At 49.6% G+C, this 18,099-nt stretch overlaps 9 protein-coding genes across 9 annotated transcripts; 6 read left to right on the top strand and 3 right to left on the bottom strand.

The window, feature by feature from the left end:
• Positions 1-160: 160 nt before the first annotated feature.
• POJ06DRAFT_148027 (uncharacterized protein) lies at positions 161-1,632 on the bottom strand. The gene is made up of 2 exons (XM_056184629.1): positions 619-1,632; positions 161-568 (listed from the first exon to the last, which is right to left on the bottom strand). The coding sequence occupies exons 1-2, from the start codon at positions 1,184-1,186 to the stop codon at positions 345-347; spliced, it is 792 nt and encodes a 263-aa protein (XP_056041724.1). The 5' UTR covers positions 1,187-1,632; the 3' UTR covers positions 161-344.
• On the bottom strand, positions 1,633-3,043 carry POJ06DRAFT_148066 (uncharacterized protein). The gene is made up of 6 exons (XM_056184630.1): positions 2,846-3,043; positions 2,688-2,799; positions 2,543-2,633; positions 2,397-2,487; positions 2,183-2,301; positions 1,633-2,132 (listed from the first exon to the last, which is right to left on the bottom strand). The coding sequence occupies exons 2-6, from the start codon at positions 2,748-2,750 to the stop codon at positions 2,080-2,082; spliced, it is 417 nt and encodes a 138-aa protein (XP_056041723.1). The 5' UTR covers positions 2,751-2,799; positions 2,846-3,043; the 3' UTR covers positions 1,633-2,079.
• Positions 3,044-3,401: 358 nt separating this feature from the next.
• POJ06DRAFT_200849 (uncharacterized protein) lies at positions 3,402-4,071 on the top strand (the record flags this gene model as incomplete). The annotated part of the gene is made up of 2 exons (XM_056185211.1): positions 3,402-3,601; positions 3,669-4,071. 2 exons carry the CDS (start codon positions 3,402-3,404, stop codon positions 4,069-4,071), a joined length of 603 nt encoding a protein of 200 aa, XP_056041722.1.
• Positions 4,072-4,736: 665 nt separating this feature from the next.
• POJ06DRAFT_200604 (CYTH-like domain-containing protein) lies at positions 4,737-6,580 on the top strand (the record flags this gene model as incomplete). The annotated part of the gene is made up of 5 exons (XM_056185198.1): positions 4,737-5,657; positions 5,706-5,990; positions 6,044-6,185; positions 6,233-6,345; positions 6,407-6,580. 5 exons carry the CDS (start codon positions 4,737-4,739, stop codon positions 6,578-6,580), a joined length of 1,635 nt encoding a protein of 544 aa, XP_056041721.1.
• A 455-nt stretch (positions 6,581-7,035) lies between these two features.
• On the top strand, positions 7,036-7,899 carry POJ06DRAFT_226322 (NADP-dependent oxidoreductase domain-containing protein; the record flags this gene model as incomplete). The annotated part of the gene is made up of 1 exon (XM_056185728.1): positions 7,036-7,899. One exon carries the CDS (start codon positions 7,036-7,038, stop codon positions 7,897-7,899), a length of 864 nt encoding a protein of 287 aa, XP_056041720.1.
• An 82-nt stretch (positions 7,900-7,981) lies between these two features.
• POJ06DRAFT_258995 (Pre-mRNA splicing factor-domain-containing protein) lies at positions 7,982-8,968 on the bottom strand. Its single transcript, XM_056188323.1, has one exon. The coding sequence runs from the start codon at positions 8,858-8,860 to the stop codon at positions 8,057-8,059; it is 804 nt and encodes a 267-aa protein (XP_056041719.1). The 5' UTR covers positions 8,861-8,968; the 3' UTR covers positions 7,982-8,056.
• A 116-nt stretch (positions 8,969-9,084) lies between these two features.
• Positions 9,085-12,655, top strand: POJ06DRAFT_258994 (uncharacterized protein). The gene is made up of 5 exons (XM_056188322.1): positions 9,085-9,501; positions 9,555-9,669; positions 9,722-11,960; positions 12,009-12,150; positions 12,203-12,655. The coding sequence occupies exons 1-5, from the start codon at positions 9,202-9,204 to the stop codon at positions 12,398-12,400; spliced, it is 2,994 nt and encodes a 997-aa protein (XP_056041718.1). The 5' UTR covers positions 9,085-9,201; the 3' UTR covers positions 12,401-12,655.
• Positions 12,656-13,966, top strand: POJ06DRAFT_258991 (uncharacterized protein). Its single transcript, XM_056188321.1, has 2 exons — positions 12,656-12,925; positions 12,983-13,966. Exons 1-2 carry the CDS (start codon positions 12,752-12,754, stop codon positions 13,838-13,840), a joined length of 1,032 nt encoding a protein of 343 aa, XP_056041717.1. The 5' UTR covers positions 12,656-12,751; the 3' UTR covers positions 13,841-13,966.
• Positions 13,957-18,036, top strand: POJ06DRAFT_213608 (Nup133 N terminal like-domain-containing protein). Its single transcript, XM_056185488.1, has 2 exons — positions 13,957-15,265; positions 15,318-18,036. The coding sequence occupies exons 1-2, from the start codon at positions 14,137-14,139 to the stop codon at positions 17,906-17,908; spliced, it is 3,720 nt and encodes a 1,239-aa protein (XP_056041716.1). The 5' UTR covers positions 13,957-14,136; the 3' UTR covers positions 17,909-18,036.
• The last annotated feature ends 63 nt before the right edge of the window (positions 18,037-18,099 follow it).

The following is an 18,099-nucleotide window of genomic DNA, read 5'->3' as shown; positions in this document are numbered from 1 at the left end:
ACAGCCCTCTTTTCTGGGTTAGAGGGCACGTATGCATTTCGAGGTTGATGTGTGCAAAATCTTAGATACTCAGTACATTTGTCACTTCATCTCAGTACAGACCAGTAAAGCATTTTGCCAACCTCTTATATGCATACCAAACGAACAGCTTGTCGTTTGATAATTCCTATGTACAAATCAACACAACATGCGATCAAGGGCTGTACATGTATACATGACGTAATAGGACAAGAAGCAAAAGCCGAAGAAACCATAACGCCAGCGAGTATTAATTCCAGCAAGCCAATAAAAAATCCCTAATTCTATGCAAAGAAGCTGTACAACGTTATATTATCACTAGTGATTTAATCGTCCACTTCGCCATCCTCGAGGCTCATCCAAAGATTATTCCATCCACCGCCCCCAAATTTGACGGTACTGGACCCGGCATTATAAAAGCCGAGGTTCTCGTAAAACGGAATCATGTCCTGTCTGGCAAGAAGAGTGATACGCTCAGCAACAGCTTGTGTCGACATGCGTTGGACAAAATCGCGGAGGATCGTGGTCCCGAGTTTCATACCTTGGTAGTCTATAACATTGTTAGCGGATGTGACCAAGTTGACGCTTGAGAAAGCATACCAGGATCAACACAGATCGACTCAATAGCGATAGTGTTGCCCGTCTCGACGTGTCCTCGTCTGTCGTTGCCTTCCGTGGTCTTGCGATGCCCCTGCTTGTCAACTTCAGGAATCGCGAGTGCATCGTCGCTGATGTATTCACCCGCACACTTTGTGCCAATAACAAACGCAATAAGCTTCTCTCTCGATCGTGGGCATGCGGTGACGTTGATTTCGTCGTCATCTTCAATATCTTCAGCCAGCGATCCGTTCAGCCGCCTAAACGACAATGCAGGTAACTGGGAACTCGAGCTACCAGACGATGAGTCCGAGGATGTACTCGAGGCCGAATCAGAACTGCGGCTGCGTTGTGCGCGGGAGCAGTCTTTCTTAATGCAGCGTCCTTTCTTTGAGGGGACACGAACAAACATTCCGGAACTCAGTTCAGGGGCCGCGTGCAGTCTGTAACGCATTCTCTCGCGGCCAGCGCGCTCATTGGATGGAAACGTGTGTGACTCTAGTTTGACGACTTGGTCGAGATCGGCGAAGCCCAGCGGTCGGATGAGGACGTGCTCTGGAAGACGTGCCATTGTGTGGTGCTGCACTTGTGGTGCTGAGAAAAACTTTGTATGGCGGAAGGAGAATGCGGGGTAGTTGGCCAAGATATACGAAGCCGAGAATCTACCGGGTACTAAGCTGCGCTAAGTAGTGAAATGAGTTGAAATCGGGCAATAGGAGAATATAGAGCCAACCAGGACGATGGAAGCAGGCGGAGGAGACGAGCGTCAAGAGTTAGCAGGCCGATGATGTACTTATCCGCCTGGCACGCAGCGACTCGAAGAAGCAAGAATCGGGTGCGACTCAAATAGTGGCGCGTGCCGACCTTGGTTACCCTGCCGGATAGAATCTCACCACGCGCCGCACGTCACCCAAGCTCGATGACGTCATGGTCACGATTCACTACTAGATCGCAATGTTATAATGACGACAGTGTTGTTGCCGCACTTTGGCGCACTGCGGCGAACGGCGTCTTCCGGGCTTCTTCCGGGCTATCTTGCTGAGTTCGGGCACGGCACTCATGTGTATGTATGCACCATCAACTTATTAATCTAATAGTGCGGAACATATGAGCAGGCTTCTAGAAGTCAGTAGTGCTGCATCGCGTGTGCAGGCGATCTGTTTCGGTGATATGCTGTCGAAAGCTCGGCTAGCACGGGCTGATTCGTAATAAGTCACTTGCTGCTAAATAAGCAATCTTCACAGACAATCGCCCATCTGTTGACTTGTGTAAGGAAGGTCTCAGGGGCCGTAGAGTCCGGTTGCGTTCTTGTCATCGGCTCGTCGTTGCTTTTTATTTCCGGGATTGGCAGTTTGGTAATGGCTGGCCTCTTATCAATAACCAATCTAGCTTGGCACTCTTACTAACAGACAAAAACAGCAGGCTTAAGACCCTCATCTATTCATCGTGCGCACAAGAACTCTACTACTGGCTAAGGTAGTAGCTCTTCTGAAGACCCATCCAAACTAAGGTCGTCGCTAATAAGTCGTTAGCAATGCACTTTCTCTGTAGACAATACAAAACGTACTAGACACGATCAGTGGGCCGGCGAGGCCCTTTCCGAGCTTGGCAGTCTTGTAGATAATCCATTCGGATGAGAAGTGCATGAGCGCAACAATATAAGTCGCGTACGTGATATCGTACACGCTGGAACTGATGTTAGTCGGCGTCACACAGATGTCGGCTGGTAGCAGCGTTTCACTGTCATTCAAGCTAATCTGCAAGACTAAATCTATACATACGCTGGGTCATTGATGTGATATGCGCCATACAATCGAATAACAGAAGTGAGAAATGTCCATGTTCCAAACGTTCGCGCCGACAATCCGGTCACTGTCGCTCATCATCAGCCTATCCAGTTCCATCCAGCACGCTACGCAAAACCAACCTTGCGCCGAATTCGCCTCATATACGCGCCGGGTTAGTGTAAGACCGCCGAAATATGACTGTGCAGAATTGAAGGCCGAAACAACCGAGATCTATCTGCATTTAGCACTACAAGGAACAATTCCAACAATTGTCATTCTTGTTACAAATAAGAGCCACTTAGGGAGTAAACCCGATGCTTGTGGCAGGTAGTCACTATAGTCGAACATTTACCTGATAAGGTTTGCACGACAACTTCGACGGAGCGTGGATCTGTCACTAAATCATTAGCAGTTCTTTTGACGTCGTCTCTAGTAGGCTTTACCTAAACAATTGTAGGCTGAAATGTGAACAGTACCACCAGCTTTGTACTAAATAAAGGGTACTGAGATATGCTGTACACTCTATCTCTCTCAGTTTTTGGGCCAAAATTCCTCCAGCACTGCATGCGCATGTGATTTTATGGTTGTGCCAGTTCGGGCACGCGGAGAAATAGTTAGTGCGCACTAATCGCATCATGCGACGTTTAGTGCACCGGCTGCCAAACCTCCCTTCGTGGCCGCACGCACATGCAACCCAACCAAATCCAAAAGCAGGACTGCAGCCAGTCTTAACAGCATCGAAAAAGCAGGCACAATTGCCCAGTGATTGAACTGAACGTTACAATGTCTTACGACAATCGCACTGTTGAACCAGACGTTGACTCAGCGAGTCTGCTGCCGTCATCAAGTACGTCCAAGCCACAGCAGCTGCGGCAGCCGTCACCAGCTCCTTCCGGCCCGCCTCCATATACGCCGGCTGCGTCAGGACCAACGCCTCCATTGGCATCGTCTTCCTCTGGACCGTATCCGCAGGGACAAATTACTCCACAGTCATTGTACATGAACACAAATACGCTGGCGGGCGACCAAATCCAAGATCGGCGATTCTCCGGCGGCGATACCCTTAATGAGCCGGTCCTCGAGACATTGATGCGCGACGTCCGAGCAGTCGGCCGGAGAGTGAAACAGGTACTTTATCCAAAAGTCGATGCTAATGTCGACGTTGAAAGCGGTCAAATTATCCGCGAGTGGGATCTATGGTGAGTGCGGTTGGATTGCTGCCACTTAAATTACAAGTCTAGCATTCTGACATGCTGTTAAATATAGGGGCCCACTTGTTTTCTGTCTCTTCCTTTCTCTTGCTCTCTCAATTTCCGCACCAGCGCAACAAACTTCTCTCGTATTCTCTGGCGTCTTCGCATTCGTATGGATCGCGGAAGCGTTCGTGACACTCAACATCAAACTTCTCGGCGGCTCGATCTCGTTCTTTCACGCCGTCTGTATTCTCGGCTACGCGCTTTTCCCGCTCGTCCCCGGCGCTATTTTCTCACTTATTGTTAAAAGTATGCTCATTCGATTCCCAATTGTCGTTGCATTGGTGGCGTGGTCGTTGTTTGCTTCTATGCGGACGTTGAAAGGGGCGGGCGTGCGTGAGGGAAGAGTTGTTTTGGCAATGTACCCCGTCTGGTTATTTTATGGATGGTTGGGATGGTTATGCGTGATTACGTAGATCACCGGTGGAGTGTCGGGATAACATTATTGCGACGACGGACAAGACCGACAGCGACGAGACATTGTATAGAGTAGCCTGGAGAGAAAAGATCGGAGTATATTCGAAGCACGGCGGCTATGCAGCCACTTGTTCTAATGTGCAAGTTGAATTGTACCTTCAGAGGACAGTATTGCCGATTAAATCGATTGGCGAACGTAGCGGCACCTAAAGAAGTAGATATCCGTTAACCGGCTACCATATCTTCCAGTTCCAGGTTTCCATGTTTGGGAGAGCAAGCTATGTTTGTTGAGCCTGCTTAAACATTTCAATTGTGAACAATGATTTTGCTTTCAATAGTAGTCGACATGCACATGTATACGTCACGGCAACTAGTGTAAGTCCGCAGTCCACGCAATTCACAAATACTCGTATGCACTTTTAATATCTGTGAGGCAAAATAAACTGGTAAAGGACCAAGTCATGTATCACTCGCAAGAGGACATACAGCCATGGTTCAAAATTGCTGAACCGGCATCTGGTTTCATAGGGCTTGAAATGAAGCAACCTTAAACCTGAACCACGCTCTACAGTTTCAAACCAATCCTCAAAACCTCTCGGCTGGCAAATATCGCGACTCCCATCAAGACGCCCGACACCAAGGACCCGACCATTCTCCTGAAACAATGGACTTGCGCTCCATAATCAACGCAGACAGCGCCAATTCGCGGTCCTCGCCCTCCGGAACACCGCTTGCCCCGCCACCGCCGCCTCCTCCACATCCCCCTCGCCGGACGTCATCAATTGCCGATTTGCTGGACCCGCCAGACACCCCGCCGCAGATTGCATCTCCTACCATCACATCATCCACGTCGTCACTTGTTACCGGAACACCCACACAGCCGATGTTGCGCGCCGCACTTTCTCCGATGGTGTCGCCGACGATGGTGACGCGGTCGCTGCTGGTGCAGGCATCATCACCTACCACCGCGTCGGGGCAACCACCACCGCCGTTTTTGAGTGCACGGAGTAGGAGCATGAGTATCACGAGTATCACTGCCGCCGAAGACGTGCCGTCGCGGAGGGGAAGCGTGTCGTCGACCGGGACCACTGCGAATGGGAATCGCAGCAGTGAGATCAAGGATGAGAGTCCGGCTTTGAGCACCATGAACTCGCCGGAAGTGACTAACCGCGAGATCAAGAACAGAGATAGTCCCGCACCGTCGCGGGTAAAGCCGAAGCTGGAAGCAGTCACGCAGCCAAAGAAGCCGAAGAATAAGCCCAGACGATACAACTCCCCGCCTATATATGCTCGCAAATGGACCTCTGACTGGAGATCGGTGTACAACATTGTCGGCAACGGTGTGAATAATGGTAGTAAGGAGTTTGCAAACGGGCCCCTGCCGAAAGCGCCGTCACCAGAATCGACAACACGGGTGTTTCCGAGGGAGGACGGCGTGCACGACGAAAATGGGTCGGCGACCAGGAGGGAACGGTATGGCACGTTTACGAATGTGGAGCCGTACGAGGATTTGACGCGAAGGGTGTCGAGCTGGATATACGCCAACGTGGCTGACATGGCCCCAGATGTGCAGAATCAACTTGAGGTAATTACGTATTTGTTCTTCCATTGTGGTTTGCTAATGGTTTGGTAGATCGAGGCGAAAATTGGAAGCATCATGTCAAAACAGACACGGCAACGCTTGTCATTGCCGGTCGACACCGAGACGTTACTGAATACTGACATGCTTGCCGGCGCAATCGAGTTTGAGTCCGACGTCGGCAGTGTGCAGCATCAAGCCTACAACGTATTTCTAAATACATGCTTGCAAAAATCAGAGAAGTGGAAGACACCGATCAGGTACTCTCACACGAAACAGAAGGACATTTTTTACAGCATGCCACAGCCGCCAGGAAGTTTCAATTCACCGAATCGGCGGGTAGGGTCAAATTGGTTTCGGTTTAGGTGAGTTGGGTTGCTAACAAAGTTTAGACTGAAAGATTACGGGTATCAATCGATTTGAAGACAGAGGAAGTTCTTCAGAAGATAGTGAAGACTCGCGTCCGTGACTTGATGATTTATTGTCCTGGTTCGAAGTATGATATCCGAATCTCGCTGAATATTGAAAGACCAGGTATGTCTGTGTCAAACGATGATCAGTACGATTTACTAATGGCGCAGAAACGGTGGAACCGTCGCCGCAAGATAAACTCAGCAACGAGCGCGTCAAGGATAGAGTTAGTTACATTCATCAAAATAGTCAGATAGATCTGACCCAGGTGACCGCACCAGATGTATGTTCTGCTCATCTTGTCTTTATTAATATCGCGAGAAGATACTAATAGTCTGAGTTAGAGGAAGACACATGAATTGGAGGTTGAGTTGGGCATAAAGGACACGCTTCAGCACATTGCCCGAATAAAGTCCGGCATACTGGACGACGACTACGAGGAGGGTATCCGCAGATTTTTGGACAATGTGCGGATCCTGGTACGCAGAGGCGGGGTAGAACTCATGAATAGGACTTAGCATGAAACGGTAGTGTATGATTAGCGAGGGAACGTTATGAGATCCAGATGTATTTGCCACTATTGACTTGGCTTGTATATTATTACTGTTGTTAGTACTATATCCCGGTGCTTCAAAACTCTAAGTGTAAAAATCGTGTTCCCGTCAATAATGCGACGATCCATGACTGATAATAATTGTGGTAGAGACTACGACTCGAATTGAGTGCGGCGCCATGATTGGCAGGGTTCTCGGACATAGCGGGCATTAGAGGTAAACTTTTAGCCTCTGATTACGAGATGGCGTAAATGTTCGTTCCGGGTTCAAGTAGGGACTTGCAGCGAGCACATACCACAACTTCAGAGACCATAAATCGAAGTCGACGCCATGCTTCTTAACAGTTCATGTCTGCTCTCCGCCGCCTGCAGCAATTGGCCTCCACCTCTCTACGTTCGTTCTCACACTCTTCCACTGTAATGACCTTCACGCTTCCCTCCGGCGCAACAATGCCCGTGCCCGGCTTCGGCACCGGCACAAAGTGGTATAAGTCTGGCGACCCAACGATCGACCGTAATGTCGTCGACGCGCTCGTGTCGGCCCTCAAGGTCGGCTACCGCCATATCGACGGCGCTGAGGTCTACGGCACCGAGGCCGAGATTGGCGTGGCCATCAAGGAGTCCGGTATCCCGCGCGACCAGATATTCGTTACCGGCAAGATCTTCCCGAAGATCGCCAACCCTCGCGCAGCATTCGAAGAGACCCTCAAACTCATGCAGCTCGATTACCTCGACCTTTACCTTATCCATGCCCCTTTCTTTGACGAAAAGTCTCATGGAATCTCTATTGAAACTGCCTGGCACATTTTATCAGAGCTCAAGAGCACGGGAAAGATCAAGGACATCGGCGTTAGCAACTTCGCCATCGCCGACCTGGAACGACTGAAGGACGCGAAAGAGAAGGTCGCTATCAATCAGATCGAGTTCAACCCGTATCTCCAGAATCAGACGCCAGGCATCGTCGACTACTGCCAGAAGAACGGTATTATCGTCGAGGCATACACACCCCTCATCCCGCTCGCGCCTGCTGCCAAGGGAGGTCCTGTTGATCCCGTCGTCAACAAGCTCGCCGCCAAGTACGGTCGCGACCCTGGTCAGATCATACTCAAGTGGGTCATCCAGCGGGGTATTCTCCCCGTCACCACGTCCGCCAACGTCGCTCGACAGAAGACTAACTTGGACCTCGATGGGTTCGAGCTCACGTCTGAGGAGGTGAAGGAGATCGATGACGCGGGTAGCAAGAAGCATTTCAGATCATACTGGGGTCACAAGTACATTCCTTAGATAGCATTTGTAGCTAACTGGTTTTGTATGTTAGAGGTTAATGCGCATTGATTCTGAATAAATGTCCTGAAATTATCCATACTATGAGCAGCAAATGCCGTACTCGCAGGTTCAAGAATCACAATCTTTATTGTATTATTTGCTTATCATATGTACATTACTCGCGTCGTCTATCTCGGCTCCTGTCCAGATCTCGATCTCTATCTCGGTCCCGGTAATCTCGATCCCGATCACCGTATTCTCGATCTCGGTGGCCCAGATCTCGGGGCCTGACTCGGTCTCGGCCGTAATCTCTCTCACGCTCCCGAGCCCTATCATGACTATGATGGTGGTGCTGACTCGGACGAGAACTGTACTTGTCATCCCGCGACGAATGCGACACGCGAGAGTGATAACCAGAGCCACTATTCCGATAAGATGTCTTTTCCACCCGACCACTAGGCTCTAGCTTCTCATGCCGGCCTCTTGCTGCCATGAGTTCTTTCAGTCGTTGTGGATTATGTCGAATCGCGTTCACCAGTGCCTGCTGTTCCTTCTTGACGACCAACATCGGATCCTCGCGAACTTTGCTCGCAATATCCTTCGAACTATTTGAATTACTCGACCCTTGCATAAATGAATCAGCCTCCTCTTTTAATGAACCCATGCCTTCACTCTGATTCAGTAACTCTTCAACCGTATTCTTTCCCATCAAAAAAGCCTCGACTTCAGATGTGACTCCCATGTTGCCACCCTGGGGTGCAGAATACATCCACTCGACCCTATCCACCCGCTTTTTCCCACCAGCTGCCTCTTGAAGTGCTTGTAACTCGTTCCGCTCACGTTCTTCTTGAATTTCGCGCTGCCGCTCTGCGATTTTCTTGCGCTCTTCAAGGGCTTCTTGTTCCCGCTTCCAGACGGCTTCTTGGTTGCGCATCAATCCTGGATGCCAGGATTTCTTGAGATTGAGATCGCCTCCCATTGTCGTACAGGTGTTAATAGAAAATTTACAAAAGATAATGTCGTAGCAGTTCACGAAATGCGGTATATTTCGAAGGAAGTCGCGAAAATGCTAAGAATGCAAGGCGACGACGGTTTGGACAGGTTCAGCAAAGTGCGGGTTAGGGGAGCACTAGTAGTCTCGTCACTCATGTCACAGGTTAGGGCAGCCAGACTCAATGAATATGCCTGCTTCTGAATATCAGACCTCTGTTAAGTCTTTCTGGATCATTGCACATTGCATCCAAGTTCCTTTAATTCTACTTTAATTACGCTAGTAGTCTGTTTCTGTGCCGCCACCCGGAATATACGAGGGAATTGAATATGTCGGCGCTTGAGAATATGTTTGATTCTGATCCGGAGGAGGACGGGGTTCGGCACGACGAGGAGGAGCAAGAGTTGCCACGACGGCAGGAGCAGCCCCGTGAAATAGATCGCTATGATGAGGGCGATGGTGGCAAAGATCGTGGGAATTCTGGAGGTCGTGGCGCTGAGAGACCGCGAAGTGGTGATCAAGACCTTGATGGTGGCGACGTAGATGATGAGGACGATGAGGATGACGAGGATGAGGACGATGAAGAGGATGAAGAAGATGAAGAGTCTGAAGTCGAAGAGGATGGAACCGTACGATAACCGTTGAAATTCAACCGCGGAAAGATTGCTAATTTGCCTTGTAGAGACGACGGAAAAGACCTCGTCGCGAACGACGGAATCAATTCCTTGATGTCGAGGCCGAGGTCGACGAAGACGAGGAAGAGTTAGAAGAGGACGAAGACGAGCTTGGCCGAGAAGGTGGGTGTATCTGCTTGTAGTGTGTTGAACTACGGAGGCTAAGACCATATAGATGGTTTCATTCAGGACGAAGGTCAGGAAGGTGATTTCGGACGAGTAGACGACAGGCTCCACCGCGAAGTTGACCGGCAGCGCGCTGCTATTGCAGAAGCTGACGCTGAGCGTCTCGCGTCGGAATACCGTGAGAAATACGGTCGCTCAGCTGCGTCTAAATATCGCGGTGAGATGAACGTGGTTCCCCAGCGATTGCTCGTTCCATCCGTGAATGATCCAAACATTTGGGGTATCCGATGTAAGCCTGGAAAAGAGAAAGCGATCGTTCGAACAATTTGGCGTAAGAAAGCGAGCTTGCAATATTCGAATCATCCTTTGGAAATCTTGTCAGCCTTCCAACGTGATAATTTCTCTGGATATGTCTACGTCGAGGCACGGAAGATGACAGACGTGGAGTACGCATTGAAGGGTATCGTGAACGTTTATGCTAGACAAATGATTCTGGTTCCAATTCCAGAATACACGGATCTTTTGCGTGTCAACAAGGGGTCCGATGTCGAACTGGTCCCGGGATCGTACGTACGGATCAAGCGAGGAAAGTACCAGGGCGATCTCGCGGTTGTAGAAGATCTCAGTGAAAACGGTTTAGAAGCGCAGTTGAAACTTGTTCCGCGATTAGATTACGGTCGGACGCAAGAAATTCTCGGACAGGCAGGTATTGATGGTAAACGGAAACGTTCTGCCAAATTGTCTTCGAGACCGGCGGCAAGACTGTTTTCACCTATGGAGGCGCGTATGAGCGATCCCAAGAATTGGCAGCAGCGACAAGCAAAGGATAATCACTACATTTTCCAGGGCGAAGAATATATCAATGGATATTTGATCAAGGATTTCAGGATAGCTCATTTAATCACTGAGAACGTCGAACCGACACTTGAGGAAGTCACAAAGTTCTCATCCACTGCCGACGACGAAGGAATCGATTTGCAATCCTTGGCGTTGAGTCTCAAGCAGGCCTCATCCAATGCTACGTTCCAGCCTGGTGACCACGTCGAAGTCCATGAAGGCGAGCAGACTGGTGTTTATGGCCGAGTGGTCTCCATTGACAGAGACATTGTCTCTCTGCGCGCTGAAACTGAAGGGTTGAAGGGACAGCTTGTTGAAATCCCATCCAAGAGTTTGAGGAAAAAATTCAACCAGGGTGATCATGTGCGAGTTATTGGCGGAAAATACAAAGATGAAACTGGTATGGTCGTTCGGATTAAGGACGATGTCGTAACCATTATCGGCGACTTGTCCATGGCTGAGATCACGGTGTTTTCGAAAGATTTGAAAGAAGCTTCGGATATTGGCGGCAGGAATTCACTTGGAAAGTACCAGATTCACGATCTTGTGCAGCTTAGTGCCAATAATGTGGCGTGTATTATAAAAGTTGAGCGAGACGCATTCAGGGTTTTGGATATTAACGGTGCTGCGCAGACGATTTTGCCGTCGGCTATTACTATGAAGGTGGATAATAAGTTTTCATTCGCTACTGACCGCAACGGCTCTGAGATTCGAGTAGGCGACACGGTGAAGGAAACGGATGGGGAGGGTCGCCAGGGTGTGATTTTGCACATTTACCGTACATATGCATTCTTGCATGATCGGTCCCAGAATGAGAATGCCGGAGTGTCTCTTGTTCGTACGCGGAACGTCACAGCCATTGCAGCTAAGGGAGGCAGGATCACAGGCAGTTCTAACGGGCCAGATCTCACCAAAATGAACCCGAGAATGCAGATCGGTGGTGAACAGCAAGGTATGTTGCCACCGACAATTCCACGGCAAGGCGGTCGAGATCGAACTATTGGCCAGACGGTCAAAGTTAGACAGGGTCCATATAAGGGACTCTTGGGTATTGTTAAGGATGCAACGGATGCTGTCGCTCGTATTGAGTTGCATTCCAAGAGCAAGATCATATCAATCGAGAAGACGAAGCTAGGATTTGTGGATTCCCGTGGTAACAAGACAATTTCTTATGAAGAGTTTGTTACGCCTAAGAAATTCCTGAATGGCAACGTTTCTCCTATGCCACAGTATCAAGGAGGTACGACTCCTAGCTGGCTTGGCGGACAGACTCCAGCAAGGACGCCGGCTTGGGCAACATCTGGTGATTCAAACGGAGGGAGAACGCCGGCCTGGGCAGCGCAGGATGGGGGACGGACGCCAGCTTGGAGTGCGTCGTCGTCCCGCACACCAGCTTGGAATGCCGGTGGAAAGACTCCAGCTTATGGTAGTAGTGGCAATCGGACACCTGCGTAAGTTACTTTTTTGATGTTTCCACTTATTGCTGACCTTTGGTACAGCTGGAATCCTGGCGCGCGAACTCCTGGCCGGTCAGCTTGGGATACGGGTAGCAGGACGCCTCGGGCTCAAGACCATGCGTGGAACGACGAGCCGACGGCCCGCACGCCGTGGGAGGATCCGACGTACGGACGTACACCCGGGGTAAGTATCTAGATCCGATTTTACTTCATGCGTGGTGTTAATGTTAAACTAGGCATACAATGCTGCTCCGACTCCGGGCGCCATTTCTGCCCCGACACCCGGCGATATCTCGGCGCCTACACCTGGCCGATGGGATGACATGGCGACGCCGGCAGTGTACGACGCGAAGACGCCGGGTATTGCGGCGGCAACGCCTGCTGCTTGGGGAGATGAGCCAGAGACGCCACGGTATGCACCAGCGTCGCCTTAGAAGGGCGGGTTTGAAGGAGCTCATTTTTGTATGATCTGTCAAGTAAAACGTACCTTTGCTATGGTGCACCGTGGACTATTTGTAAAAATCGCCGTTTTGTAGTACTCGCATATCTTAACATTTTAATTTTTATTTTGAGGTATCTTCTTAGCAGTTACGATATTCTGTGCGGGCAATTTTGAGATAGGCCTGCTGGACTATGAGCGTTAGTTTGTTGGGTGGTGCCAACGAGCGGACGCGAATTTCACCCCATTTAGTCGTACACTTCCACCACCCCCAATATCCAAGATTTCGTCCCTCCACGTCTATTATCATCACAATTGGCTGGTAATAGACATCTAGTATTTCACGATGGTAATTTCATCTCGACCGTTCCTAGACACGTACCTGGCGGCCTTGGGATCCAGCAAACTCGTAGCGTATTTGTCTCTGTTCTTTGCGGCCATCGGGTTTGTGAACTACGTTTCATTTGGGCTTAAGTCCATCAATCTTTTGCTTCAATTATTTGTTCTGTCCGGAAAGAATGTGCGTTTTATAGTATCGGCAATACTTAGCAGATTCCAGCTAATTACCGACCTGTAGTTAAAGAAATACGGGGCCGGTAACGGCGCTTGGGCATTAATCACTGGTGCATCAGATGGCATCGGCAAAGAATTCTCGCTCCAACTCGCCAAGAAGGGATTCAACGTCGTACTAGTTTCACGAACCGAGTCCAAACTTGTCGATCTTGCCTTGGAGATCAAGGAGAAATATGGAGTGGAGACCAAGATCCTTCCGTTCAACTTTGCCGAAAGCAAGAGCTCGGACTACACCGCGCTGGCCGCGTTGATTGAGCCTTTGGATATCACCGTATTGATTAACAATGTTGGGCAATCGCATTCGATCCCAGTTCCGTTTGCTGAGGTGGACGATGCCGAGTTGACAAACATTGTTACGATTAACAATCTTGCGACCCTCAAGGTCACCAAACTCGTCGTCCCGAAGTTGATCGCGAAAAAGAAGGGTCTAATTTTGACTATGGGATCATTCGGGGGCTTGTTGCCAACTCCATATTTGTCCGTGTACTCCGGCAGCAAGGCCTTCCTGCAACACTGGAGCACTGCTCTGGCCGCCGAATTGAAGCCCAAGGGCATCGACGTTGAACTCGTGCTTTCCTACCTCGTTACCTCAGCCATGAGCAAGATCCGGAAAACGTCGGCATTAATTCCGAATCCGAAGATGTTCGTCGCAAGCACGCTGTCGAGCATCGGACTGCAGCGTGGTGCGCAGGGTCTCGCGGCTACGAGCACGCCGTACTGGAGTCATGCGATTTTCCAGTTCTTCATTGAAAATACTGTTGGAATTTGGTCGAGCATTGTGTCGAATCAAAATTTGCAAATGCATATTACTATTAGAAAAAGAGCATTGAAGAAAGCGGAGCGAGAGAAGAAGGGATTGTAGGTTTTATAGCAAATGGAGGGAGACTGATAGAGCGACGTTAAATACATGAATAAGTAAGGATCAAGTGTAAGAGATTAGCAGGTTTTGTACATAGTTAGCTTCCATACACGAATGAAGTGAGAGATGAAAAAGTTGTACCCCCGTTCAACATTACGCGACTTCAAGCGAGCATCAGTTACTTGACGCGCGAAGGGTTAGGGCATTCGCGCACAAAATCTGTCGTGTTTTCATGTCGATTCTATTGACCTCGAGCCTACCCGAGTGCGCGCAGGTCATGATACATCTTAGTCAAAAAGATGTCACTTTCCGCGTCCATGTATCCGACTGTTCCAACTCCTGCTCCTGGTCCTGTTGGCGGATCGCGCCTGGGTGCAAGTGTTTCGTCGACAGCCGGTGTGAGTCCAGGAGTGCCTGGAATCGGGCAACCAGGTGGCTTTCCAAAGACACCAACGCCAGGTCCAAATGGATCTGCGTCGTTTCCGAGAAGCCTGTCCCAGCAGCAACTGTATCAGACACCTCTTCGTGGACAGAACGGCCAGCATCCTCAGCAACAGCAGCAGCCACAGCAGCCACAATCGCAGCAGCAACCACAGCAGACGACAGTGGTTGCAACGTCACCGACTGGTCAGATCATTACGATGGCACAGCAAGACGCAGCGACAGTGGCTCCACAGTCTCCAGTTGAAATAGCAAATCGATACGTGAATGAATTCATTGAGAGAGATAGTCGGTACCCCGATCTCGACCGGATCATCCAGCAGAGTCAGCTGTCCGACTACCCGTTTGGGCCGACCGACCCCGGAGCATTCACTCCGTTCGCACGGACGCGAATTTCAAATATTCCGGATATCATTTTTGAGCAATACAATAGGACCGAATGCTACACAAAAATGGGCTTGTTCCCACAACTGCAGCGTGCGTGGATTACGGTTGACAATCGGTTATATTTCTGGAATTATCTAAGTGGGCAAGATTTTCTTTCGTTCGAAGATCTCTCCCATACAATCTTATCAGTACAATTGGTCAAGCCGCGAAAAGGTACATTTATTGATTCAATCAATCATTTGCTGCTACTCGCGACGCCACTTGAGTTTCACGTCCTTGCTGTGTCTTTTGCCAACAATGATCTGCAACTGTACGACACTGGCATGGCTGTCTCAATCAAAGGTTTCGATGTCAACTCAATTGCGGGAAGCCACAAAACAGGGAGAATTTTCTTCACAAGTCGCGGCTCACCGGATATGTGGGAGATCACATATTCGAACACCGAGAGTTGGTTCCGAGGAAAGTGTGGAAAAGTCTGTCATACCAAAGGCGGATTATCAGGATTTGCGCCGTCCATGGGAGCGCTGTCGCCAATTACGAAGATGATCCCGTTTTCAACATCGTCTGTGCTTTCGTCAATCTTGCCCTCAAGTCATTCAGGTGGGTACTGTTTGCATTTGTATGATTCAGATACTGACCTACGCTCGTTTAGAGACCATTGTCCAGATTGCGGTTGACGATACCAGGTCGTTGGTCTACACTCTGTCGTCGCGTTCTACTCTCCGAGCATACCATACGCCAAACTCGACAGATCTCGCATTGGTTATCACCTATACATACGCTTCCCTCTCATCTCATCTGCAAATGATCAACGCGACTTCGCCTCTCCTTGATCCTCGCAGCACAACTATCGTCTCCATACATCCCGTCCATCCCGCAGAAAGTACACAGATCCATCTTGTGGCAACCACCTCTACTGGCTGCCGATTATTCCTTCGAGCTGCTAGAACGTACGGTTTTGGATTCACAAGTAGCGAGTCAGCGCCACCAACCACTATGCAAGTTATCCAGGTACGGTTCCCACCTCGAGACGCGATCACTCAGACTCCATCGACGTCCGCATTACTTAAAAAGACCCGCCTGTCCAAAATATTTGCGCCTGGATATTTCTTCGCAGTCAAGGAGGGCGATACATCGGACTCATTGTTTGCGTCCGCACCGGATACCTGCAGAATCCTTAGACAGTCAATGACTTCACCTTCGGCGCCACAGTTTCTTGAGAACGCAGTTTGGGCTGATATTGAAGGATTCGTGCAAGCTATAGAGCTAATAACGCCGGAGTTCCAGGTGTCGAATAAGCCAGAAGGATTCGGTAACGAAATCTGTGGACAGTACATCCTTCCTCCGGCAGAAGTTGCTGTGTTGACGAATACTGGTGTGCATATTTATACGAGGCGATACATGGCGCAAACATTCATAGAAAGTAATAATCTGCGGCAATTCATTGAATTCTATGGCCGTGGGGAAACGTGCTGTACGGCATTAAGTATTGCGGCGTCGTCTCGCTGGCCATTGGACGCTCGAGAATTGGCCCGACGGGCATACATTGAATATGGTGGAAAGGCACATGTGCGAGATGATAACTACGGCGCGGTAGAGCTCTCTATTGATAGCATTCAACTTAGCGGGAGATTCGACGGCTTGGGAATGTACATCGCCCGCATAGTCCGACCGATCTGGCGTACACCGATACTAAAGATGACTGCATCTGCTGCCAACGGGAAGCAGGTTCGTTCCTTCTCAAGCAATATCTCAGCGGACAGCCTGAATAACTACCATATTCTCCTTTTCGAGCTGTATGATTTTTTGGATCAAAATCGAAATTACATAGACGGTCTGACGGGCCCGGATACGGTTCTTGGTGGATTTGGTGGTGGAAGAAGCGACGAGTTGGCGTTGCAAGCCGAACACCGCGGAATGTACGCCCTCCTTCGGCTGATCGTGAACATTCGGGAAGGTATTTCCTTCGTCGCTCTGGTGACTGCAGAACCGAGGAAGTTGAACGAAATCATGGCGAATCTTTTGGAGGAGACGCAGAATCGAATATCAAAGCTCACCTTTCAAGACCTTTTCACTACGAGTGAGGGTACTGAGCTCGCGAAAGACCTCGTAGCAGCTATTGTGAATCAGAGTATTACAGCCGGCGGATCAGTTGATTCAGTTGTAGATATTCTAAGAAAGAGGTGTGGGTCGTTTTGCTCGACTGATGACGTCATCCTGTTCAAGGCCATCGAATATCTGCATAAGGCAAAGTCGGTCGCGCCGACGGATCCCGATATGAAGTTGCAGTTCCTCCGAGAAAGTGTGCGATTGCTCGAGAAGACAGCTGGAACCATCCCATTCGAAGACTTGCAGGGTGCTGTTAAGGAGTTGTTGTCGTTAGACTTCCATCCGGGTGCCATAGAGGTCGTATTAAAGGCGGCGAAGGAGGCCGATCGAGGCAACCTTGCCCTTGGCTACTTTTCAGATGGATTGCCAGCGCTGGACCCGCGAGAGGAGCTATATAAAGTGCGAGCACAATGTTACAACCTGGTTTTTGACATCTGCGAGGACGTAGATGCCAAAGTTGCTGAGTCGGAAGCTTCTCAGCAGCAGCAACAGCAGCTGCTGACGCCAGGAGGCACCACTCAAACATTAGCTCCACTTCCGATTACGGCGCTACAGACCGAAACGTACGTGGTAGCGTACTCTTCGCGTGATGAACTGTTCCACTATTGGTTCTATGATTGGTTCGTCTCAAGAGGTTTGGCCAACCGCCTGCTCGAAGTCGATACGCCCTATATCGAGTCTTACCTCGAGCGCAACTCAGCCACGAATATCGAACAAGCGAACCTGCTGTGGTTGTTCTACGCTAAGAAGGACCAATTCTACAAAGCAGGTCAAGTGCTGTATCGCTTGTCACAGTCGGACTTTGAGCTACCACTTGGTCAACGTATTGAGTTCTTATCACGCGCACGGGGATTCTGCAATTGCTATTGTCCGCCTGGACAACGGCAGGCGATGCTGCGGCTGCTGCAGACGACGCAGGATGAGCTCGTTGTTGCGTTCATACAAGATGACATCTTGGGGAGAATGAAGACGGATGAGCGCCTCGCGGATGACGAAAAGAAGAGGGCCGAGTTGGCGGAGAGATTGGATGGCAAGGTGCTGAATTTGTCGATTCTGTATAATGAATTTGCGAGTCCGTTGGGATATAAGGATATATGTGAGGCGATAGTTAAAGCGGCGGATTATAATGGATAACTATCTGCGTTAAGGGGTCTTTAGGCTGATGCCGTAATCAGCGTGTAAGATGTATATGTATGTATTATATTGTGGCATGTATCAAAAGTATTAGACAACTTCTGTGCATTATTGCATTTGTTGCGAGTATTGCGGATGGTCACCAACGTCTGAACAGTCCAACGTTTGTAAGAAACTTGGTTAAGACCACG

The sequence above is a fragment of the Lipomyces tetrasporus genome, assembly GCF_029532465.1.
Source record: "Lipomyces tetrasporus strain NRRL Y-64009 chromosome Unknown POJ06scaffold_9, whole genome shotgun sequence".
Classification (NCBI taxonomy): domain Eukaryota; kingdom Fungi; phylum Ascomycota; class Lipomycetes; order Lipomycetales; family Lipomycetaceae; genus Lipomyces; species Lipomyces tetrasporus.
The sequence above is the reverse complement of the archived record's forward strand: the minus strand, read 5'-3'. Positions and strand labels throughout refer to the sequence as shown.